This window comes from Corvus kubaryi, unplaced genomic scaffold, assembly GCF_017639235.1.
Source record: "Corvus kubaryi isolate FWS band 111438036 unplaced genomic scaffold, C.kubaryi_AGA036_p1.0 70, whole genome shotgun sequence".
Lineage (NCBI taxonomy): Eukaryota > Metazoa > Chordata > Aves > Passeriformes > Corvidae > Corvus > Corvus kubaryi.
The window spans coordinates 652,929-679,627 of record NW_024582058.1 but is presented as its reverse complement, the minus strand read 5'-3'; the positions used below and the strand labels follow the sequence as shown (position 1 = coordinate 679,627).

Genomic DNA, 26,699 nt, shown 5'->3' with positions numbered 1-26,699 from the left:
GCTGAAAGAATGGAATCCCTTACTACATTAGGGATTTTTAAGTTAATATGATTAAACAGTATTATTAGTCTTCTGAAAATAGTCTGTAACCTTCATTTAAAAAAAAATAATAATAAGGACTGTATCTGCATTGTTCTTGTAAAGGAATTTGCATCTTCAAAATTTCCTCTCAAAGTAATTAGCCACTGAGAGCTCAGGGACTCTAGAGGCAAACCCAGAAACTGCTCTGTGCTCTGTAGCGCTGTGAGGCTGATGCAATATGGGGCACGCAGGTGAATGTTCCTTTCTTTTCTTGAAAAAGGAAAGGGGATTTTTAATTTCTTGCTCTTCATCATGAAGGAAACTCGTAACTGTTCTCTACTGGGGCTAAAAGCACATCATAGATGTGGTTCAAAATCAATTTGTCATTCATTTCAAGCCTGCTTTGGCACAGGATGGTATAGAAAGAAAAAATAAATTGTTCTAAATTTGCATTTGATATTTTATTCTTTCCTTATCATCTGTGTTTTTGCTGCTTTAATTGGTATTTCAACTGCAATGGCTTCTAAACATCCTAGGCAGATGCTGTCTTATAAGCCCAATTATTGTATTTCTGTCTTTTTTTTACTGTGCAAGAGGTGGACTAAAAACTGGCTGAGCTGCTGGGATTTACAGGGTGGTGGTCAGTGGCACAAGGTCCAGCTGGAAGCTAGTCACTCGTCATGTACCCCAGGGGCTGACTGTGGGGCCAGTGCTATTAAAGATCTTTAGTGACTCAGATGATGGGGAACAAAGCACTCTGGGGAATCTTCAGACAGCAGAGAGCTGGGAGGGCCAGTATTTAAACACAAGAAATGACTTATTTATTCTCTGGTTGGTCAAACTACAGAAGAGGTTGCCCACAGACATTGTAGGGTCTCCATCTTTGGAGATACTCCAGCCTTTACTGGCCATGGTCCTGGGTGACTGGCTTTAGGTGACCCTGCTTTGAGCAGTTGAGTTTCATATCTCAGTATTTCTAAATATAAATGAATGATGATTTTTAAAATATGTGCCAAACTGTTGGTTTGTAGCTCCCCCATAAGTTTTTCACTCTAACTACAAATATTCAAATAGTTTAGGGAAAAAAACAGGCAACCCCCACCCCAAAACCAAGTTTGTGTGTGGAGAAATCAAATTATTTGATCCAGTTAAAGTCCAAACCTTTATCCAGGCAGTTAATTGAGCTATTACTGAAAGATTCTAAATTTGAAAAATTAAAAATAAAAATTTGCTGAGATTCCTCAAGTAGTGAACCATCTTAAGTTAATTCCATATTACAGTATTCCATATTCCATATAGCTACTGTCTTGTGAAGGTCATTGTAGCATCTGGTTTCTGCGTCTTCAAAAGTCTATCTTAAATTCATGTAAAGTTACAACACACAGATGCTAGAAAGAATTTGTAATTCTTAGCAGTCATTCCTCGATATTTTTTTGCCACACTCATTCTTGAACGAATGTCATTTGGTTGAAGTTTTTGATTACTTCAATAAAAAAAGAAATTTTCATTCGCTGTGTAAACTGAGACACATAATTGAACAATGAGAATATTGCCACGCAGCAAACAGGTAATCAAAGGAAGATCCTCCCCTGCAGCCACCTGATCTGTTTAGTTTGGTTAACAGGAAATTTTAAAGATACTCTTTTTGCCACCTTAACCTCTTAGGTGGCCTCTCTCAGTAAGTGCTCTCTTGTGTAAATAAACAGACTTAAAGAAAACCTCAACCTCTGTGGTAAATACTTACCTGAAGTAGTGTGACCAGCATGGAGGGGAAACTTGTGGAGGTCCTGTGGAAACTCGACAGACCTTTGTTTTCTGAGTTGTGTTGAATTTCTCTATGCACTTGTTGCAAGTCGTTTTAACTAAATAGTAGTCCTTCAATCAGTTGTCAGTGGCTTTGTGACAGGTTCGCCATACACCATTTTGCCACACAGCTGTTGGATTTTTATTTTAAATTTGATTATTGCTGCATATAATTTTCTAAACCTGTTGTCCTTTGGAAGAGTCTTAAGCCGCAATACAGAAAGGATGTTTCACGTTGGGTCTGAATCCGAGCTTCAGCTGTAGTTGCTTGACCAGCATTTTGTTAGCTGTCAGCATCCTTTGAGAACCTCCCCACAGCCAGTATGTAAACTTTTAGGCTTGTGAAGTAGCTGAATGTTTATGTTTCTACCAAGGAATTCCCTCCAACTCTTTCGGCACTTGCGTGTCCAGTGTGTGACTCTGGTGAAGAGAACCTTCCAGTGTGTGGATGAGGGAGCTTGTACAAATGCCTAAAGGCTTGTGTGTGACATGCTGTGTTCAAGACATTGATTATTTTTGAGGTGATAATTGCTTTTTGTTATTCTTTAAAGACATAACAAACATGCTAGTATTGTCTGTAGTGAAAACTTCAGTTCAATTGTTCCTCTTTTTTTTTCTCTTCACTTTCAGGATGGGGAATTATGTTGGAATTTCCTATTCACATATGTTTTCTTTGAATGATAGTTACTTCCAAAATCTGTTGTTTGCTAAATTATGGTTCAGCATGATGACAAAAAGAGAATTAATTTCAGGAGAGAGGCTAGAAAATAGCGTAAGATTTTTATTTATTTTTTTCCAGATAGTAGTATGAGGATTTTTAAGAGGCAAAAGAGTAGTATTATAGTTACTGGTTTATAAAATAATTTGCTTTATAAGTTTGATCTAGTCAAAGCAGCAAAGCTTCACTCTGAGTGTTTGATGTTACTGATCTTAAATATGTGTATAGGTACCTTGTGAATAGTTCATGCAGCAAAAGACATAGAATAGTCCCTGAAGTTTATTGTTTTATTGTGCTTTTTGAAATTAAGCACTTTTGTAGAGCATGTTATTTTGGAAAGCATCTCAGGTGTGCAAGCTTTTTAGGAGCTTTGGCTGATGAACAGGAATATCAATTATGCAAGGGGCAGGAAGGAATGGCTCTCAAACGGGAGAGTTAGTCCTCTTCATAAGATGGTGCAGTGAAATCAGAGAAGGATTTGTGTTTGATATTATTTTTGTCTGCTGTGTTATGTGCTGGAAGAAAAGTGCTTACCTTGCATATGGCTTGGTTGTGGCAGAAATGACGCTGGGAGACCGGTTCAGAATGCCGAGCACTTAATTTGAAGAAAGTCCTTGCTCTGTGAAAGCAATTAGGAGCTGTGGCTGCAGTAGGAGGCGTCTGGTCATGTAGACTTAGCAATTGTATTCATCTAATATATAACAGTTAATACATTGCAGCTCAGTGTGAACTAGAACCCCTTGATGTAGATAAGCCCTTAAGTATTTAAATACCCAGGTCCTTCTTACTGAAATGTCGTAGAGTCCAACTTGGCCTCCACATGGTGACTATTGTAAATGTTCCTCATAGAGCTGCATTACATTTCATCCTAATTAGCACTGCTGCTGTAGCCTTAGTAAAGACACATTGGATTAAAAAGAACCAGAGGCTGAGTGCCCACATCCTGTCCTACAGGAATTAAATAAATTTCAGTCTTACAGTATTCACAGACCTGATTTAATTTGGCCTCTTTCTCTAGACAATTGCAAAAGCACAGTAGTAGTAGGAAGCTCCTGCCTTTATTAATTATGTTTAACTCCAGAGTTGTGTCTGGTTTGAGTGCTATCAGGGTAGCATCTCTTAGTAGTCCCCAAATAAAGCAAACATGCTATTTTGGTACCAAAGAAATTAAAGGTTCATCAATAAATAGCAGTTACCAGCAACAAATTAAGATGAGAAACATTTTTATTGTGGACATAGGAATGAATGTTACCTATTGTGAAACAGATTTTTTAAATTGAAATCAGATATATAATTAAGTTATTATGCACAGAAAAGTTTAGAAACCTTAACATCTTTTGTCCATAAGCCAAATATTATAGTATGTTGATATCCATGCTGTGAATTCCCCATTACTGCTCTGCCAGTAATTTCAACCTGGCATCTAGACTAAATTGTCTCCCTAGGAGCCAAGAGGAAACACGGTTGATATGTGATCTCAGGCACGGGTCTTTCTTGAATGAATAAAAGCACTGTCACATTTTACGAAATTACATCTGCTGGTTATGTGCTGTGATCATCTCTGAATGAGGGAGAGGGCAGAGCTCATCTGAGTTACGGCTCAGACGTATATTCCAGAGGAACTTGATGGGATTTTATACAGCCTTGTAGCTGCATTCCAGATATGTTTCAGCTGCATGACAGAAACTGAAAGCAAGGTAATGATTGTGCCTGCACAATAATTTTTAAAGTGTTAAGAAATATACACAACACACAAGTTGCCAGTCAGAGCTTGCTGAGTGGCCTAAGAGCGTGTTATTCTGTGAATGGAGATGAACAAGTTTGACAAGTGGCTGCCATGCAGTGCTGAAAATGCAGTTCTCATCTTCTCTCTCTGAGCAATGATGAGAAGGAAGCTTGTTCCCCTGGAGCCCGCAGGTGCTTGGATCCAGCACCCCAATACACATCTGTGGTGCCAGATGTTGGCAGTGTGTGCTGAGCCTGTCCCATAGTGCATCAGCCAGTCTTGTAAATCCCTTCAAGGTCCCTGTCATGGCTTTAAGTAGGCTCATTTAATGGTTGGACTCAGTGATCTTAGAGGTCTTTTACAACCTTAAGGATCTGTGATCCTTAAGGATCTAAGCTGTGACACAGCTTAGACACTGTGTCAGTCTGATGCCCTTTGCTTTGTAGCAGTCATGAATCTGCAGTGACCTGAGGGGAGCTGGTGCTCTTTGCTGCTGGAGGGCTGCAGAGCCACTCCAGCCCAAGGCCCACCAGGTGGCTGGCTTTGTCACACATGTGGGGGTCTGAAGCTGTGTCCCCTAGGCGCCATGTGGGGTGTTACCCAAGGAGCCACGGGACTGGTGGACTTTTGGAGGTGCTGCAGCACTGTTTCCCCTCATCCACAGTTGTTACAGGCCAGTAAGAGAAAACCATGAATACTCAGTTACTCACTTTCTGAGGCAAATGAGTATCCAAGTCCTATGCTGTTATTCAAATTCTGCAAAGAATAGAAAACAAAACACTTGTTTGAAGCAAAGGTCTCTTAACATGTGGAAACTGCAATGGTGGTGAATTTTAAGATCTTTTTCTAAAATGGACAAAATCTTCCTCTGTGCTTCTCTCTGATTGCTGAAATATCTGTTGCCACCTCAGCCTGAGCTCTGTAACCATGTGGTGGTTGTTTTTTCTTTTTTCTACTCTATTCTTCATTTCTTTAAAGAGCTGATTCTTGTGATTTATTGGGTACAAACTACAAAGCTAAGTACTTTTCAGGATGTAAGTTGTAGTGGCTATGAGAAGGAATGAGACTATAATTCTCCTCCATTTTATTTTAGTTAAGCATTTTCAGAGGGGAGGGGAGGATGTATTCTTTCCATTAGACCTCTCCTTTCTTAATCACCATTCCCTAATTAATTCCCTGGTTAAATATAAAGCAAGCATTAGCTTTGAATAATGTTTTCCTGTGTGATTAAGTAAAGGAGAATTTCTTTCTTTTGTATGATGACTCATTGCTGGGGGATCTGGAGGGAGCCTCAGGGTGGATATTTGAGACTTTGGTCCCAGGTGCTCTCATACCTTTGAGCTGTGTCTGCTGTCAGTCCAGAGGTGGGAGGCAAAGGTGATATCACATATCAGCTGAACATGAAGAAAATTGCCTCTCTTGTGAAACGACAGCTTTGTTTTTTCCTGGTGGAAAACTGACTCTGGCTCACAGAAATGCAAATCTTGAGACAACACATACAGCTAGCAGAAATGTAAATTATTGTTCTTGCTGGCACAGTGTCTGTAATATTTCTTGTTGCATGATGTATATTCTTTGGTGTCCAAGCTGCCCCAAAGATGTACTCTTTCTTTTCATCAGCGTCTTCCGGTTCCTACCCCTGCACCAGTTTGCAAACCTTTGGCTTGTAACAGTACAGCTGTGTTGGGTCACACCATGAACCACATGTCTGAAAGAACTGAGGTTAAGAACTGAATCAAAAAAGGAGATTATAGTGAATGAGGGCATGGCAAAGCGGCATAACAGGGTCTAAGCTGGCCAAGCTTGTTTTACTGATGAAGAAACATTATCTAACTCTACCCACATGATATGACTTTTTTTTTCTACTGTAGTAGCTTATGGCATTAATTTTTAGCTCATAGCATTAAATTTTAGCTCAAAAGACAGTTTTAAGAATAATTCTGTGTTCAAATGTTGCTTGGAGCTCAAGATGAGAAAAAGAATGCAGCTTTATTAATGTGGCAGCAAAGAACACATATGAAATATTTGAGGCATACATTCACATACATGAGCATGCCTGTGATTTGACTGCTGTAACAGTGAATGCTACAACATATAATCTCTGGGTGTTGAAAAACAGGCATTTAAAAACACTCTTGGTTTTGATAAAAAGTATGGTAAGCAGAAATCCTGCTGATTTTTTTTTCGTTTCATTTGTTTTACAGGCCTTTCCCTGTATTTCAACCGGAATTTATGGTAAGACAGACCTTCAATGTCACTTATTCTTACTCGTTTTTCCCTATTATTGGTATTTCAAACAGTGATATTTTGTATCAGATGTCTCATCAGTCATTTTGTCTCACCAATATATTTATACTGTGTTAAAAAACAGAGGCCCAAAGCCTTCAGCTGTGACTGGATGCTGGTGTGCTGGTAAGTGGGATATACCCTTAGCGTAACCCTTAGAGCTTGTGGGTGAAGACTTGCAACTGTGATTACACTTCTGCAGTAACTCTTAAACATGCTGCTGTGGCTTCAACAGGAAAAAACAGGGGTCTGGCAAAGTTTTCCACCCAGAAGGAAAGCAAGAAAGATGCCACAACGTTCGAGACTGGCAGGAAAAAAAAAATAATAGCCAAGCCAACATGCTCAAGTAACAGGAAATTATCTTAGTTCCCTTGAGTTTTGCTTCCACAATTTTAGTTTATTAATTTACATGCAAATTAACATGGCCTGAAGGAACTGGAAGGAAAGGGTTATTGTAAGTCTCTTGCTTTGTTGTAATCATAAGGTAATCCATCACTAATAGTCAACTTGCTTTTAGTTGGCCAAAAGAAGTGAGCATGATATTTGAAGGCGGAAGAAAACAAACAGTTCAATATTTAGCAAAATATTGAGAAATTTGAGAAAACATGCAATTTACAAAGGGAATTTTTTTTCATTAAACAATAACCTACGTTGAGTTTTCTTCCATTTAGGTTCAATAAATGCATAGAAATGATTGTACGTTTGATTACTTATACAATTTCAAGTTTTTAAATTAAGGATGTTTTAGAGAAACACATGGTTGCTCCATCCCCGTAACTGTTGAAGGTCAGCTTGGATGGGAGTCTGAGCAGCTTGGTCTAGTGGAAGGTGTTCGAAGCAGGGTTGGAAACAGATGATCTTTAAAGTCCCTTCCAACCCAAACTATTCAATGATTTTATGCTAAACAGCAATAAATTAAAAAAAAAAATCATCATGTAACAATGTAGTATGACATAAGTCATAACATACAGTAATTGTTAGATAATTTGAGCTTTGACTAATTAGGTAATTCAGATTCAAGAGGGGAGAAAGGAAGGCAGGAATATTAGGCTTGTTCCTTCTTTTTCAAGGACCTCATTTAAAATTATTTTATGATTGTAAATATGAAATAGGCTTTAGAAGGTAAAATCTAATTCAATGTGGGTGCTTTATTCCCTTTTACTTGAACTGCATTTGCATTGTTGCAGAATATGATGCAGAGCACTAGAATTGGCTGAATATAAATCTGGTTTCAGAGAAAGCTCTGCCTCAGTTCTCAGTTTTGGTCCTCCTTTTGAACTTGGAGGCAAGGTTTGCATTTTAGGCCTTGACTCATTGGCTTAAATCTTGATCTTTTACATAGATACATTTTTGTTACTATTTTACAATCAAGCAAGTCATGCTATAAATATATGGTAATTACTAGTAAGTGGGATGTACAAATAATAATAGTTCACTTTTATTTAGAATTAGCCTAGTTAATAGAAAAGTCTCAGCAGGTGAGAAATATGGTTCCCCAAAGCCGGCAGAGAAAGTTGGAAAGGATTTCTGATAGGAATCTTGAGTTTAGGTGAGGTTTATGATGCTTTTCTCGAAGGTAGCTGTGGCATTACTGAAACATTTTACACTGTGACAGATGCTTTTTCTGTAATTGTTTGCTGTTTTCACTGTTGGAAATAAAATGCATTTGTGCTAAAATGCTCTGTTTTTCTTAGGCTGCTTTTGTGGCTTTTTTTGGGGGGAATACAACCTCTAATCGATGGTACTGTTTGCATTTTAATAAATACTTTCTATTCCTCGCTTAAAAAAATATTTTCCTTCTTTACAGACTTTCAGATGTACTGCCTGAGAGTAATAATTAAGCAGGCAGCCCTGCATCTGGCTTCAGGTGTCAGTATTTTCAAGAATATTTGATAGCTGTTGCATTGCTAAAATTATGCTGTGGGTGGTGACATGTTTGCAATGTAAAATACACACAAACCCCACAAAACTATGCTTTCATCTTTTTGGTTTTGTTGGGGTTTTCCCTTTATCTATGCATATTCCTTTAGATAAAGGCAGTGTGTAGATGAAAAAGTGGATCAGCCTCATTCCTGGTGGCCAAGCTGATTAGGATATCCTTGTGCTGTGCACATAACACTGGACTGTCCCAGTAGAGTGTTATAGAAGGAACACACTTGTTTTCTCATCTTGGATCCATGCAAGCAAATGCTTTCCCTTCAGAAACTCCTGGCTGAGGACTCAATTTCTCCTACAAATTGAAGCAGAGAAATTTGCAAGAGATCAACTGAGTATATCCAGTTTTAGAATCTGGATTGAGTTCTTCTCCAGACTCATGTAGATGTACAGATTGCTCACCTTCACTCTTGTCATTAGGACAGTGTTCACACTTCTCTGGGAGCAGTCCATTCTTGTTTTCATCATTGCAGAGCACGCCTTTACTCCCATAAAAAGGAAGCTGGGAAGAAACAAGCAAGCAAGGCTCTTTCCGAGGTCTTGGCAAAGGGCAGATTCCTTTCTGTGGGCAGGGTGTTGGATAGAGGAAAAGTCTACCTTTCTTCCACACTTTGCTGATGCTCCATCTCCACCCATCACGCAGTGGATGTTTCAGCTTGAACAAGTTACAGCCTTGGGAAGGCCATTTGACTGCTGCACTGTGCCAGCAGTTAAAACTTGAATTTTCATATACTCCAGTTTAAAGAGTGCTGGCAACAAATCCGCTCACAAAGGATCTTTGATTTAGAAGTTTGATAGATTCAAATGAGGGATTTTATCTTTGAAAAATGACATAGAAAGCAACCAATGCTAAATGTTTGTAAGGACTACACAACACAGGAGAGTCTGCCCACAGGCACTCTGGGAAAAAAAAAATTCCCTAAGAGATCCCCAATCACTAATATATTTTACTAAGAGATCCCTATCACCTTTAATAAGCTTATGAGCTGCTAATCAGTCTAAGAAAGCAAAGGCTGTGAAGGTTTATATCCCTGTGGATGCCTGGGTTACTCTCTTCGGTTGCAATAAATGCTTTCATTTATACCAAGAGCATGAAGTTTCCTAAATAAAGCTGTTTTGCGAGGAGGTCTGAGGGATTTACATCACTCCCATGGTATTAGGGGGTATTGGAGTATCAAGCTACACATCCTCAGCAGCTGTTAAGTAACACACAAACATAAGCCTAAGTGCCATCTTAACATTGTCTTCTTATTTTTTCTTTTTTTTTTTTTAAGCCAGACCAGTTAGATTTTTAGGAATTTTCTTACATTTTGTTTCTTTTTCCTTTTTAAAGCGATTTTACTATCTGTTTGGAAAAAAATCTGTAGACAAATCTATAGTTCAGAGGGTACAAAGTGCTATTTTAGGCTGTAGTGTGTCAGATTTTCATGTTTGTGCTGGTTTGGGCAAGTTTGGAAATATCCCCTGATAGAAGGCAGGTTACAACCACCCTCACCCCACCAGGTTCAGGGAAAAAATAAATTTTCTTCGAAGGAAAGTGAAAAAGATAAAAACTATTTATTTAACAAATGCACCGGAAGAGGATAATAATGCTAAATAATAAAATTTCTTGCTGTGGAGAGGCTTAGCTGTAGCTTCTGGCCTGGTCATGAGCAGAACATTGAACGGTTTTATTTGTTACATGTTGTGAAAGGGGAGTCTTAAAAGAAAAAAAAAATAGAGTAAACTAGGCTGTGTGTATAGGAAATAGAAGCATATAATCCGTTCTCAAGGGTGGATGCAGGGAGGGAGCACAGATCCTCTGGTCTGCTTTAGATTTGGGGGAGGAGGTCCTTTGGTCGTGTGCCAGCTGGTGTCACCACTGTCCTGACCCCCAGTGTATCCTGCTCAGGGTCCAAAGAGTGATTCATCCTGCCACAGAGGGCTGGGAGCATATCCATCAGCTCTTCTCTATGAGGTGATCCAAGGTAGATTATAACAAGGGATTAACCGGCAGGTGTTCTACTAAAGGATTATAAAAGCCCTCTGAAAATCTGAGTCAGAAGACTAAACCAAATGTTTTCAAAGGCAGCATAAATTCCTGACACAGGGTTAAAGGTTGAGGCCGTCTATTTCTATCTTTCTCATCTGTTTCTTCTCATTTTCCTGTTGGCATTTCATTTCTGGGATAGATGTTCCTTTAATGAGCAATTCTAATAAGGGTTGCACTGTCATCTTTCCAAGGAAGGAGTTAGCTATAAATTTTTCAGAGCCACTATACACAAATGTGTAATAAGTAACTATGAAGTAGTTTTGTATTTATCTCCAGTCTGGTGCTTTGAGTTCCTGTCACCATTAAAAAGGCCTGAGGCTTATGTGATCATCAGGATTTGGATATTGTGATGTCAGTTGAGGTTATCCCAGAAAATGAATATTATCATATAAATTCTTTGTGATAAAAATTCCCAATCCAGTAGGTCACATAAGGAAAGTTCCTATTAATAAGATTTTCATAACTAAGGTAATTTTTTAACTTGATCAGTAACTCCTCATCCCTCAATGCAGACCACATCAACTTTTTTGACACTGTGTGGTTTTAAAAGACCTTTTTTGTAACTCACTGGGAGTTAATTGCATTTTGTTATTTGCTCCATAATTGGCATAATGTGTTAGAGAAAATGAAGATATATGAGAATTCATTCTTTGATGCTTCTTTTGGGACTGATCACTGGTTAAATAGATTATTATTAAAATTAATAATGGTAACAGCTATGAAATTGCTATTATAATATTCACGTAATCCTAGAAATCTAATTACTACTTGTATGAAAATTTGTTGCATGCATTATTTAACAGTGTTCTTATTTCAGACAGTGAGGTGTCCATGATACTAATTGGTGTCTTCCCATAATTTAAATACTAAAAAAATTATTACAGGGAAGTGTAAATCAATGAGCTCTCAGCAGTCTAAAATTAACATTCATATGATGTATTTAGCAAGAAGAAGCTCTAACTTGACTCCAGACAAGAGACTTAATAATCTCTCTTTTTCAGTGGAAATTGGCTTTTTATGGATAATGTAGTTTGACTATCTAGAATTTTATCTATTCTGAAGGTCTTGCTGACTGGTCCAGTTTGCAGCATTTCCCCTGAACACTAGAGGACAAATCCTGTCCTTCATTCAAATGGCATTTACTGACTGTCCTTAAAAATTTCCCTTTGAAAACTTAGACTGTTGATCACTGAATAGTCAGTTGCCTCGTGGCCTCACTTTTAGTCTTTTCTATGTTCTCTTTAGGAAGAAATAAAAGTCTATGTAGTTACTTTTTCCTTTTAAAATTATATCTATATATATTTATATTTCATCCATATTTATATTAGATATGTATTATTATATTAATTGCTCCCTTCAATCTTGCAGCTGCCCACCCTCTTTAACCTCACTGTCTGGGTTCTACTCCGCAAGAAACAATTGTGCGCTCTCTTGCTCTTATTTCATAGTGTTTTCCATCTTGAAGCTCCTAGCATGGAGTTCCTTTTGCAATGAGCTCTATAGGTATCTCCAGACTGCTGAGGAAAAGCCGGGAACATCTCCAAAGGCATCAAAGACATGTTGAGCTTTGGGCACTTTTCCCCTTTTTCCTTTCACTTTTTGTATTTTTTTTTTTAATTGGGTAACTATCCTTTAAAGCATAAATAAGTTGGAAAAGTTCTCTGGTATTCAGAAAGCATAATGCAGAAATCATAAACAGGGCTTCAGCTGGCCAGATATATTATTTGCTTTCATATTTATCTTTTTCTATTCAAAGAATTAGGAATGTCTTAATTACCATGATGAAAGTTAAAACTATTTTTTTGTATACCAACAGAATCACTTATTCTCTTTTCTAAATTTTCCTGGCTGATGTCAACAAGATAATCTGATGTGTTTGTTCTGTGGCTTTACACTCCAGAAAAACTTAAGCTCTTTGAAGCTAATTTATTAAGAAATGAATTGGAGTAAGAAAATAAAGCTATACGGACCTCATCCTAGAGACATTACATTAAGATGATACGTGAAGTATAAAATATTTCTTGGTAAAAGGCCCAGTTATTGCTATCCTAATTTTTTCTTTGATGTAATCTTGCCCCTTGCCCCAGGAGAGAGTATGTGTCTAAAACTTAACTTGGAGCCCAATTCATTAGTGAATTCTACCATGTTGTTGTGGGTGTCTTTTAACCGTATTCATGATTAGATGTAGTGTGAAAACATAGTCATTATAAGAATATCTTTTTCATGCCTTCCCACATCTTAGCACTTGGCAGATTTCATTTACCTGTGCACTCTGGCATAACTAGTCTTGTATGTAATCCTAGTTATACCACACACGTCCTGTATACTTTAGCAGCTAGAAAAGCTCGCCAAGGGCAAGATTTCTATTCCTAGATGATCACCCACAATCATTTTAATACCATGCAGTTGTTTTATCTGGAGTTTACAAAAATAAACAGAAGGAAGCTGCCATGAAGCCTGATGAACATGATGCACTTAGTCCCATGATTTAATTTTAGGTAGTCCTGTGAGGAGCAGAGTCTGACTCAATAATCCTCATGGTTCCCTTTCAGCCTGAGGTATCCTGTGACTCTGTGTGTATTCAGTTGACTCCCACTCAGAGCTTAAAACTCATTCTGTGAGGACAGAATAGTAGTACAAGCGTTTATCTATGTGTCCTTGTAGAGCTTTTAAAAGCCCTGACACACTAAAGTTGAGTAGGAATAATATTTGTGGCGTCATGTACATCAAATAGTTTTACCAAAAAGGTGTCGACCTTTGGTATCTTTTTGAACTTCTGCAACTGCATTAGATAGTAAATGCCTCAGGAAAACAGCTTCTCTTTCTCATTATTACCTTATTTTTTAGTGTGGAGGGATAGTTCTGTCGTGGTCTGGCCACAAAATATTGTGGTGTTGGGCCTTATTTGTCCTACTTTTTATTCTCCATAGCAGACTTTGCCTCTTATTGTTTATTTATGCAATATCTATTGTAATGGTCCTAGTCAGTGTTGGATACTTACTTAATACTTAATACTACTCCAGTACAAACACTGAAAGTCGCCATATACATAAATTTACACTACCAAGGTCATCTCTCATTCTTAACTTTGGTCACTTCAAGAAGTTCAGAAGAAATGTGTGTGATAATATGGAGGCTTTTAGGTGGCTTGTGAAAGGTAAAAATGTGTTGCTGTTAGGGCAAATATCTTTCTCCTGAAATGAAAGAAAAGATCGACAGAATAGGCTTGCTATCATCAAAGTACCTGAAAGTCAAGCTAAAGGTGTCTCTGGCTCTGAGGGTCATTCACTGTATTGTCCTTTGTCCTGCGTCTTTGTTAAATAGGAATGCTGCCATATATCACTGGAAAGGGCAACTGCCACTGAGGCAGAATAGCAGAGCTGGATGATTCTGTGTAGTGAATGACTAATCCTGTTTCTAAGCCAAAATCCTGTTTATAAGATGTATTCTGCAGCTCTGCACACCGCAGATTGTGTTGGCAGCTGGGTTAATGGAAGGCCACCTTGGGCCTGGAAGAGGCTGAGTTATTCCTTTTTGTCTTGGGAATGCATTTAGAGTTGTTGTGTGCCGCACATGTTGGCAAAATGTTAACCTGTCTTTTGTCTCAAGGTGTGATGCACCAGAAAATAGTATAAAATACTGTGAATTACAACAATGGAAGGAAGCATCTATTACAATGGTCTGATTTTTTTTTTTTTCCAGAAGAAAGGATTTTTTTTTTAACTGGTAATTTCTGAGGTAATAAAAAGTTAGATTTGTACACATACTTTGAATTTATGCAACTCAAGTAACTTGCTGGTGGTTGTATCAGTGAATAAAACAAATTGCATGCATGCGTTGCCAGGACTGAAGTGTTATTTCTCAAATTCCATATTTATAATTGTTAATAAAATATCAGGTTGTTATGGAATTGTTTCCTGTTTGACTAATCTATCAGAATCTGATTATTCAATTTAAGCTAGTTGCCTGTATCAATGAAATATTACACAGCCTGTAAGAACACATGAGGCTTATTGCAGAGAAAATGCAGCAAGAGTCAGAATTTACCTTTCTGTGAGTACTGTTGGGGAAGAAGTTCGAATCCTTTCCAGAGCTTCTGTGCAGAGTAGAATCATTGCTAGGTTTGTTTACTTGGCAGTAATTGTATACATATTAAATTCCCCTTCAGGTTTATTCAGGGTGAGGCACGCAGAAACAAATGTGCACCTTCTTGTTGAAGAGTGTTAAGTCAGAAATTTGGTGCATATTAACAAAGTAACTATGAAAACAAATGTGGACGGGCTCTTTGTGTACCTGCCAGGCAGACAGGATAGAAGTCAGTAATTTACACTGAAGAGCTGGTTTGGGCAGGGGGAAGTCACCTTCTGCTTTAAAATACACTTTAAGTCAGGCTTCTGCTCAATAGAGCTGCATTTGGTTTATTTCTGAGCTGTCACTACTGCAGAAAAGGACCAGTTCAAGGGGTGTTCTCTGAGAAGATAACTCTAATTAGCAATCCATTTCTTCATTTCCATGCTATAGCCAGCCTTGATGAATTAATCACAATCAAATACAGGCTGCGGGAAGGGGGATGACCCACGTAGCACAGAAGAAAAATGAGGCCCTGTACTGGCATGACAGACTAATCCTTCAATTCTCCCATTTGACTGAATGAGGGGACTTGTTGGTGTGCTTGTCACCAGCACCGCCCATAAACAAACTGTTCGCTCTCAGTCAGAGGGTTTGGTGGGTGTGATAGAGGTTACTGAGAGCATCCCAACACCTCATCCATCACTGAGGTGGGACAGGGAGCTCCTGGATTAGTTCTGAGGAGGAAAAGTCACAGTGGCTTACAAGATCCTGGTTTAAAGAGAGAACAACCTAAATTGTGTTTGTGGAGTGATTTTGTGTCTGATCCCATGGGAACCAAAATGACTCCTTGGTTTGGCTGGATGTGTTATGGCTACTGAAAAAGACAGCAAAAATTTGAGGTTGAAGTTTAGATTATATTAGGGTGCCTTCCAACACAAGCCATTCTATGATTCTGTTGTTACTGCCGGCAAGTCTGCGCAGCTGTAGCTTCAGATAGGCTCTGATTTTGTTCCAGGGGACAGGAGGTAAGCTGGTTCCAGGTGGAAAGGAAAGCAGTAGCAGCCTAAAGAAAATTATTTACTCTGACAGTTATGTAGAGAACTTGGGAACTTTCGGTAGATGTTTGCTTATTTTCTTCTTTCTTCTTATCTAGTTTTTGGAATTGCGCGGCAGCTGTGTGGCTTCTAGGGTTATATTAGGAATATGGGACTCTTTTAACTGGCCTACTCATAGTAATGTTCTTTACTTAATAATGTTCTTTATTCTATCTATGGCTATGGTTTTAGGTTTTCATCTGGTAACTGAAATGGAAGCAGCTGACTTCATGCTAGAGCACATTGGTTTCAGAGAAGCTACGGTGATTTGCGCCAGCTGTGAAATATTCCGTTGCACTGAGAGAAATAAATGTGGTTTTTTGTAATTGACCCTATTCACTTTGAATAACTGCATTGAGCTCAGCAGAGGAGAAATCTTGTCCAAAGTATGGTACCTTTTTAAAAATATTTGATTTGGGCAGGGAAGACTTCATCTTACTTTTTCTTGAAAGAGTATCTAGCCCCTTGAAAAGGACATTACTTTAAAGTCTGATTTATAAACGATTTGTGTACCTCTTTTATTCCTTTCAGTATATTACTTATATGTAAGAGAATGAAAGTACTTGCTTTCCTATATGTTACTAGATGATAATCTGTATGTATTCTTTTCCAATTTAGTTTTGGACAATGCAGCATATCATTTTTTTTCCCTTCTCTCTGTGATGTTTGAAAGAACCCTTTTACAGAAATACTGTGTAATACTATTTAAAGGGTAATAACTTATTGTGTGTGATGCTGTGGCAGTGGAAGACTTTTTGCCCCCTTCTGTTTGATTTCTCTCTGGAATACGAACACTAAACCTTCATTTTCAGGGAGTATCCCATATAGAAAATATAATCATTCATCACACATTGTGACTTGTTTCTGTTACAAACCAAATTTTGGGTTGCTTAGTCCAATTTAGTAGCACTTCCAGGTCACTCACTGAGGAAGGTGCTATTCAATGTGAATAATTGTGCCACTTCTGCATGGGGAAGACCTGGTTCAAAAACCCCTGAGCTAAATAAGAGCCAATATAAATGTCAGCACATTGTTCTAGCTACCACCCAGTACAGTATTTTCTGTATCCATTTTCTTGTTTCTTAGTTCTGACGAAGAAAAACATATTTCTAAATTACAAAAGATGCCACGTGAAGTGTTTGGCGTTTTGATGAGAAAAATACAGAATAGGAATATGTAGAACTTAAAATTAAGAAAAACAAGTGCATCCTCAGGATGAGAGTAAATCGACTGTTCAAGTGGTGACCAGTGTGAGGTGCATAGTTTCAGCTTTATGTACCAGCTCATTATCCAGTGTTGGAAAAATGGAGTATCCGTTTTATGCAGAATGCTTTTCACCGTAAATTGCCCAGTGTAGGCTGTGAGCTGCAGACAGTGCAATCATAATAGCTTCCACACCGATGCAGTTTTATGGATTCAGAACATTAATCATTCTCTTATGCCCTTAATTACCATTAGGTAGTTACACTCGTGTCTGTAATAGGTGCTAAACATTCTGCCACTGATAGGTTTTTAACCATTATTTTTGTTGTAGCAGTAAACATGCTATAGCTGACTGTTAGGAGGCCAGAACATATTTTTTAGCCTGGTGCCATTAGGAACATGTCCAATGACATTTTGAGCTGTATTTGCTGGTTGGTTGTAGCCTTCTGGGTTTGGTTTGGTTTTCAGGGTGTTTTTTTTCCTGTCTTTAGGAATGAGAGTAGAGAATAATTCTGTTGCTAAGCTGGCACTGCTTAATTAAGAGATGATGGTTCTTTCCCTTTTGGCCTAGTTTACAAAGTGAGAAAGGAAGGAAAAGCTGATACATTTTTCACAGTACTAAAAACAATATAGAAGAAACAAGTGATGTTATTTACATGCTGGCCATGCCAGTCAGTGCTCTAGAAATCTTCTGTTGTATTTTGCTACCAACATTATGAGTTACAATTTACTAGTTTTCAGTGGTGAACTACTGATATATAGTAGGCCCTTCCCAAAAAAAGATGTAAGATTCAAATCTCCCTTCTAATCAGAGCTGCTAGCCATGATTCAGGTAATGAGAATGCATATTGGCAATGCTTCTGTGTTATTCATAATGAGGATTTCATGTTATGGAACCTTATACCCATCTCTCAATTGTGTAGCTTGGTGTTGTTGACACCATTTTATTGGCTATAGGTAATCAGAAGCAGTGACTGTAGTTACCCTCATTGGGTACCCTCTTGGGTGGCCAAGAGTGTGCACAAGTGATATGGGAATATGTAACTACTCTGCCCTTGTATTTCTTTAATAATGCCAGCATGTTCAAAATTGTCTTACTAAGGGCAGTCAGTGATGTTTTGGCTGTGGAATGTGAGGCATTTGATAGTAAAGAATTAGCTTCCAAATACTTTCTTAACTTGTTTCATGTTTTCAAGATTCTCTTTCCTAGTCGTTGACCTTCTTCTGTGTTTCCCATGTTGATTACATGGCATTTATGCTGACCTTAACTAAGCTGAGCATTTTCTGAAAAGGAATAAATAGAAACATTTCTCCATCAGCACTAATGCCAATAAAACATAGGTTTGAAGTTCATAAACATATATTAAGTTTAAATTACATATGATTTCAAGAAATTATCTGCTTTTAAAAAATTGCATTTGATAACAAATTGCGTTTGCTAACCAAGACCAATTTTCACAAATTATTGAAGTTCCGTGGTATCAAAGCTAGGAAGAGGTCACCTTGATATTTGTCCTGAATGCATTTCAGCCTTGGCTCCATGTTTTATCATTCTTGATGTCTTAAATTTTCCCTTACCTCCGCAGTTTTTTTTAATCTACTTGTTTTTATTATTTGTTTTTATGACTTACTGTCAACATATTTCATTGATTTTCTACTTACTAAACAAAATGGTTCTGCCTGAATTTCATGTGTAGCCTTAATTTTGTAACTTTTAATGTATGATCCATGCTACTTAGGTTACTCTGTATTTATTGCTTATTGTTGTCACTGCCTACTAAATACATTAATGTCTGTGGATCTCTAAATTGTAAGGCTCCTCTCTTCCTCAAAAATGTCAAGACTGATGATGAAGCTCTCTTTCTCTTCCTTCACAACAAATCTAAATATCCACAGGGTAAACACTAGAAGATAATCGTGGGCTTCAATCCAATCCTGGATTATCTGTCTATAATGTTCAGCACTTAAGACAGTGTCATCACATTAGCACATGTTAGATGCAGTTATTTAAAAGACACTTTGTTTTATCAAAAACCGCCAAACCCACCACCATCAAACTCCTAGACAACCCTATCTAAGCACTCTTTGGCTACTCCAGTTCCACCTGCTGTGAGGATGCTCAGCCCACAGCTGCCCCAAGACTCATGGTCTCCTCAGGTCTCTCAGTCCGCCTCCTAGCCAAACCATTTCAATTCCAAAAAGCATTGCTCGGTGAAAAACCACCTAGACTGAAGATGTTGAATCCAGTCTAACCCACTGATTTGGCCCAAAGCAAAGGATGTCCACACATATGTTGCATCTAGCAGGTCTGAGCATGGAGTAACTCCTGGGGGACAAGGATGTGGCAGTAGCACCTTCATTTGTTAAAACTGGATTTAGAAGGTAATGTTTTTCCATGCTCTGAACTTGCTTTGTTCAAACTGATTTGTGGGCCTTTTTATTTGTCTACTGGATTTTCAAAAGTACTTCAATCCTTTAGAAGCATCAAGTCTTTTTGGTGTGTTTCTGGTGGTATTATCCCATGCAGCACATGAGAAAGATGTGGAATTTGATGGGAAGTCATAAGAAACAAGACTGATGTTAAAATTTTAGCACAAGGAATGTCCCAGAAGCTCACACATTCATTGTTTTCTCCCTTGGCTCTGTTATTGCACACCAGCTCTTTCAAATGTGTTCTAAGCAGTTTTTAAACTGTTTGCAAAAGTTTGTCTGACTGCTAACATTTTTTTCCACCTTCCTGCTCTTTCAAGATGTTTAGAGGATTTTTTTCCAAATTCCTGCTGGAGAGGGGATGTCTTAATTTGACTTCAGTTCCCTTCTTTTGGTGTTTGCATGAACTCAGATAACCTGCAGCAATTAGTCTTCTGGTTTCTTCAAATTAATTTGTTTCATAGAGGTTTAATTGTAATCTCCTATTTTCTGAGGAATACAAATCCTTCTTCTTTAACCTTTCTGAATTTTAGAGGTCCTTCTTTCATTTGGATGCCCACCACTTTATTCCTGTGTTCCTAGAATACTTTTAAGTTAAATACTGGGTGCTGGTTATATGGTGGTTTCAACATAGATTGATTAGTATGTGCTAGTATGATTTATTTACTTATTCTTAAATGGTTTATATAGCAAGTGCACCTTTCCTTTCTGTAATATTTTTAAATAATAATCTTCAGACTTTCAGCAGCATAACACCACAGACTTTGAGTATGTTCTTCTTTTTCTGTCTCCTGGTAGTTACTGTAAGTTCAGCAGGTTTTATTTGTATCAGCACCAACCTGCATGAGATTATTTTGCAAAGTTCATATATAAATATGTATAATTCACATAAACATAGGTATTGATCTCATTGGGTTTGACTCATCAGAACTGTGAGTTTTCCTGCTTTGTTTTGGGAGTCCTTTCTTTAGCAATTAATCTATAAAACACAACCATGATTTTGTAGAATGATGATCTCTTAGTTTTGTAAATCTAACTGGAAATGTCTAACTAGAATTGGTGTATGTGTCCCCAAGTACCTTATGTTGATCTCACCAGCACAAGTACTCTCATGCCTTAATTTTCCATTCCCTTCCTTTCTTATGGTTTTTCTGCATGTGATTGTGGCTTTTTTTTTTTTTTTGCAGGCTTTCAAGTTGTGTGTTTTGGTGAAAAAAAAAGTAGAATAGGTAGAATATTTTATGGAAAAGGAATCTGTGGTTGGAATCTGTATGGTGGCTTGATGTTTGCTGCCAGATGCCCCACCTGGCCACTTGCTTACTTTTACTCCTCCTCCGCAGGACAGGGACAAAAACAAGATGAAAAAATTTGTGCACCAAGATGAAGACAGGGAGGTGACTTGCCAAGTACCATAATGGGCAAAACATTCCTGACTTGGGGAAAATTAATTTAATGTGTTGTCACTTAAAATAGATTTACCTAGTGAGAGGCAAAGGTCTCCCCTGAACCCCATCTTTCCCACGCTCAACATCACCCCCTCACTCCCAGATCTTCTCCCACCTCCTGCAAGGGGAGCTTGCAGAGCTGTTTCTCACTTTTTTTTACCCCTCACTCCCAGGTACTGTTTTGCCCTTTCTTGATTTTGACCCATACGTTGATACATACATACAACTTTCCCTCCTTTGTGCAGTTTTGAGAGCTTTTTTTTACTGATTTCTGTTCCCAGAGATGTGAGGAAGACTGAGCTGTGGAGGCTGGTGTCTGCATATCAATAATTCACTGAAATAATCCCAACCCAACTCAATATTGCAGTGGTATTTTTCACAATCTGGAGATGTGCAGCTGTCATGATAAAGCGAACTATATTGAGTGTAATTGTACATATAGCAAGGATGTTTTGATAAATTTAATTGAAATCACATTGGCTAAAGCTGTTCCCTAAGGCTTACATTATTTTTGATTATGTAACAAACTCTATTGAATTGACACAATTTCTTTTTATGTATCCCCCAATTAAAAATCTTCTCTTTTCCCTCATTTGCCTCATTGCTTAACAATCAATGAGGTTTCTCTATGCAATGCATTTAATGCTTTTCCATATCCCATCTGCTAATCTTCCTGGGATGTCATGTTTCCGAGAGGATTAGTTGTGTTTAACTGTGGCATGGACCTGCCTTGAAAGGGTGGTTTTCCCCAGGCGTAGTGTGGGTCATCTCATGCCAACCATACACATAGCCTAAATTTAATAAAATGCTGGAACGAACAACCTCTTTAGTGCCACATGGCCCCATTTACAAGGAAATTGAGGTGGGAGGTCAATTTTCACTTTAAGACTAGGTTTGGAGGTGCCTGGGTTTTGAAGTGGAGGTCTTTAAATCTCAGTTGTCTGACAGGTGGTAAGAAATTTACATTTAAATTGTCCAGATCAACTTCTTATTTGTACTGCATTGTTGGACAAAAGAGATTTCTTAGTCTTTCAAATCTTTTGCTGCTTGATCTGACCAATCATAGCATCAGTTCCTTCGCTTCAAATCTGGACATTTCTTCGGACTACAGTAATTGTCATTTGCTCTGTCATTGCTTTTTCCCCTGTTTCAGTTTGAATATTGTTCAAAATTATTTGAAAAACGTGTGTTTGGGCTTTTGGTTTCCCTCTGAAGAGTGGCATCTTACAAAATTAAATCATTTTACTTTAAGGCTGGATTTACTGCTGTTGGTCTAACCAGAAATGTTGATGTTTGTTAAACCTTTCTGAACTCTAGGAAATCCCATTCCTTACTAAAGGAGAACATGGTTGCTCATCTAATGATTTAAAAATAAATTTTAAAAACCCCAACAATACACTGACACTTACCAGAATGCATGTTGAATATGCTATTTAAAACAAGTGTCAATAAGACCTAAAGTTCATATCAAGACTAAATTGGATTTGCATTTCTGGAATTGGAAGTGCCTTAAGTGGCTATTTAATTTTCTTTTTGATTGAAGAATGCAAGGCTCAATAAATGCATGATTTTGAGTGAAATGCAAATTAGAGATTGGAGAAATTGTATTTTTAACAAATACTTGTTTTACAGTTAATGCTGTGATCTTTTGAAATGCTGAAGAATCTGATGAGATCTGGGTTATTTTGTTGATCAACTATCAGTATTGGGCTTAAAAAGCAACTGCTCCTTGGGGAGATTGTTAGTCAAAAGTGCGATGGTGAGGGTGTTCCAAGAGATAAGGATATTTTTATATTTTACCCATTAATGGTTTTTTTATACCCTTTAGCATTTGAGGTTTTGCAAAGAGCAGCGTAAGTGTGTAATGCACTCTTGTAACCAGTTTTGTAACCTAAGGCAGGTTTGCTGAAATTAGAGTTTTAAATTTCAATTTTTCCTTACTTTTGCTTTAGTCCAGTTTTTCCCTTTTTTCCAATCCTTAAAAATCTTTCTAATAACATTTCATCTGTTGTGTATACTGCTGTAATCTCAGAAGATGCAAAAAGTTTTTTTGGTGCAGCATTGGGAGGAAGGTTGAAGAGGTGCTGGTAGCTTCCATGTAGTTTTTCTTGACAAAGTTGTTGCTGCGATACATCCTGAAATGATGATAAATAGAGTAGATTGGCTGGTTGCTGATACATACAGGAGCATAAAATCAAATAAGGCACATTGTGACCCTTGCAGGACAAAGAGAAGGATATATGGTGCTGACCTCTTGCCAGGCAAATGACTACTACAGAAATTAAGCAGCATCTGGGCAAGGGGAAAAAATGCTTCCTCTTAAAAAATTACTTCAGAAAATTGTTGAGGTAGTGCAATGATGCTTCAAGTCCAACAACTTGCACAAGCACTTGTTTAAGCAGCGTACATGTAGTGTGTGGTCAGGTAGCATGAAGTCCCTTTCTGTACAGCGAAGAACAAGCCATTAAGCATCAAATTTAGAGTGCACACCCTCTCTGTTCCTCCCAAGTGCGCTGGCATTTTTGAACTCCAGATTGGATGGAAATATTTTAGTTTTGAGCTGTTGTAGATTTCCTGAATACAATAGCTGCTGGTGTGGTTTATTGCTGCCTGAGGCAAGAATGGAAAAAAATCCACAATGTGAATAATAAAGACAAACCAAGAATCAATAATGTATTTGTTAAAAAGACTAAACTAAGTAGATTAAATGTTCCAGGCACAGTATCTTGCTTTTTCACCCAACCTGCCCTATAACTTTCTTCTGATATATCTTTTGGGAAAAAAGATAATAGAACATCTTTATTTCCTATTTTTTTTCCTTTCACGAGGAGTAAGTATATATTGTTTCAGCTGATTATGTGCTCTTAGGAAATCTTTGATTTCACTTGGACAGGAGATACGAACAGTACTTCAGTAGAAATAATGTCAGATAGTTTTGTTTGTTCTTTGTTTGTTCCTGTGCATGGATGGCCTTCCCCAAATACTCTTGGTTTTAGATAACCGAGGTAGGTCTTTGGGTTGCATCTGTTAGAGCAATTGAACATGGTGGAAGTGATTTAAAGGCTAGAGCTGGGCTGGCAACACTGTCTGTGTTCTTTATGCGACTTTGTATTTTTTTCACTATTGCTTATGTATGTTTGATTCCTCTGAAGTTTCTCAGACTTTCTATGCTGCCATCTCCCTTCATTTTGCCGTGGTGGCTCATGTCCATTTCATACATGTGTTTCTCCAAGTTCTTGTAACTCCTGTCACAGTGTGCTGCCTATTTGAGTCAAAGTACTGAGAGCTCCAGCAAAGCCAGCAGCCCTGATATTGTCTCTCACATTCAGCCCTTCCCCCCCAAATCCTACTCCCTGTCTTGCAGCGAAAGGTTGCATGCTCCCTCCCTCTTGTCCTCTTCCTCCACCTCAATCTGCTGCTCTTCTGTGCATTCTCCTGGTTCCCACTGTGGGCACAAAGATCCTGTCAGCAAGAAGAGTGAGCCTCTCATGGCAATTCCTACCTCTTCTCCCCCTGCCCAGCCTGTAGTGGCAGATGTATTAGTAGACATCAGAGACTCAATAAGGAGTGGCACATCAAGAATATCTCTGCTTCAGATGAGCCTTCAGTTAGAGCCTGCAATCAATAGCAAAATGCCATGAGGAACAGGGCTTGGCAAGGTACAGAATCATTACTTTACTCCCACTGCAAAACAGATCATCCCTTGGTGCTTAGAGAGAGTGTGTGTCAAGGAGGGCCTGGGATAGTGTCAGTGCAGGCTGAGGTTACCACTGCCCCGGACCACACTTTTCAAGAGAAAGTAACAGTTTCAAGTGGAATTCAGAGTGTGTGGGTGCGTGGGGGTTGGTTTGGTTGGGTTTTATCTCCTGTGGCATTAGCAAGACAGTTTGGGAAGGTAGGATTGATTCCTTACACTTCGCTTCACTTGAGAACAACAAGGCATTTTTATTTAAATCAGTGGGTAGAATAAATATTTAACCTTGTTGGAATTGTAGCTACACTGAAGCCAATATCCCATTGCTGTGCAATTCAGTGTATGATGGGAGATTTCACAGCTGACTAGTGCTTTACACTTTGTTTCAAATTACTTTGGCTGTATTATGTTGCCACCCTAAAACCCGACTTGCTTGCTATATATGGCTAAATAGAAGATTAAATACTCTGTATTAGGAAGCTCATGTACACTTTGAAATGTCTTTCAATTAACATTTCTTTGTACAATGCTTGTTTCTGGAATAGCAATTCTGGATATGGTGTAAAGTGTGTTTAAAGGAGAATGATGTGCTTGAGCTCAGGAACAGCTGCATACATGTGTTTAAACAGCTCTGTAATTTACACAGACATTGCATATACACTCTCATAGGTAGATTTTATAATTGCAAAACTGCCTGCGTGAGTATATCTTCCACTTGCATTTGCATTGTGTGTGCTTTCTCTTACCATGGGAGTGTGCTAATGGCCAGAGCAGTGAGATCTTTTTTCTTTCACTGTTGCGCTGGTGTCTTTCTGATCTTTTCCCTACTATGCTCAGCTTGAAGCCTTAATGTTCTGCTTGGGCATTAGAAATTCCCTGACAGACAGAAGAGCTCCAGCACACAGCACAGTAAAAACAGCACAGCTACAAAGCAGTTTTGCTTCCCAGAGTCTCCAAGTATGCCTTTCTATGGTTTTTTTACAAGACTGCTAGAGAATCCATTTCTCCATGATGTGATCCCCCTGCAAGCATAGTCCTTTACAAATGATGGAAAAATGAAACCAAAACCTTGACTTCTAATAAAAAAAGTATACTGACTACTGCAGAAAAGTGAAATTCTTACACTCATGCAGCTCTCCTTCAGAATGGCATTATGATACTTCCTGCAGCAAGGTTCTCATAGGGGAACTGTGTTCCTCCTCAGTAGTCCAAGTGTAAATGCATTTTCACTAAAACTTCTTCCCCCCTCCAATGCTAGTTAATATCAAACAACTCAGTAAACTTGAAATCTCATTTTTCTTCAGTGGAGTCTTTAGGCTTATTGGTGCAAGCCTATGCTCCCATGACCTACATAATTACAGTGTATATCTCTGTTCAGCTGACACTTTTAACACAATTATATGGCAGGTATTTTTCCAATGATATCAACATGGCAGAGTGTGAAGTGAAGCATGGTCTGACACTGTGTGTTTCAGAGAAAACAGCAGTGACATTGTTTGTCTTGCATCTTAGCCACCTTTTGGCAACTGACTTCTTTCAGCCACAGCCTTAAGCTGAGCCCAGGCATACAATAGAAAAGCACCTGAGTTGTAGATGGTGCAGGTGAGTTGTGCTGATGAGACGAGAGGCCCCTGTCAGACAGCAGACACTGGGCACGTTTTCTGACAAGCCAAGGCTGAGCAAGCCCTGTTACCAGAGGGTCCATGTATCTTAACCTGCAACTTGTCTTGACTTCACTGGCTTGCTTGAATTTCATCATGTTCCCTGTTGCCAACATTGACCCTGACTGACTTAACCAAGGATCCCTGTGCTACCCAATGCACTTTGATGGCTGAAGAAAGGCTCTCCCTTATTTCAGTTCTCTACCAGCTCTGTGTCACTGTATCAGAGGAGAGAAGTTCTTTCAAGATTCTTTATTAACCACCTTCTACCAGCTGCATCTGTCATGTCAGTTGAATGCAAGTGGAAATCATTCTTCAGGAACTGCACGTAGTTTTCTGTTGCTGCTGAATTTTTTCACTCGAGGAAAATGTAAAGGTCTGTACGTTTCTTGGGAGGAATCGAGTAGCATATAACAATTTCTTCAGAATAATGTTTTGTTTATGCATTTTTAAAATTTCTTATTTCCCCTTTTTGTTTTACATGAATGATAATTAATTACTGTAGCACAGTCCACAAAGGATACAGTGAATTGGAGCAACTTTGTTCCTCGGGGTAACAGAAAGGTTACTGGCTTTTCAC

At 38.4% G+C, this 26,699-nt stretch overlaps 1 protein-coding gene across 10 annotated transcripts in view; it reads left to right on the top strand.

Moving 5' to 3' along the window:
* MACROD2 (mono-ADP ribosylhydrolase 2) overlaps positions 1-26,699 on the top strand; it is an 877,989-nt gene that overhangs the window by 573,634 nt on the left and 277,656 nt on the right. For all 10 annotated transcript variants that reach the window (XM_042049286.1, XM_042049290.1, XM_042049291.1 and 7 more), the window contains one exon: positions 6,473-6,503. In XM_042049286.1, coding sequence (XP_041905220.1) covers positions 6,473-6,503 — 31 coding nt within the window. The remainder of the gene's footprint in view (positions 1-6,472; positions 6,504-26,699) is intronic.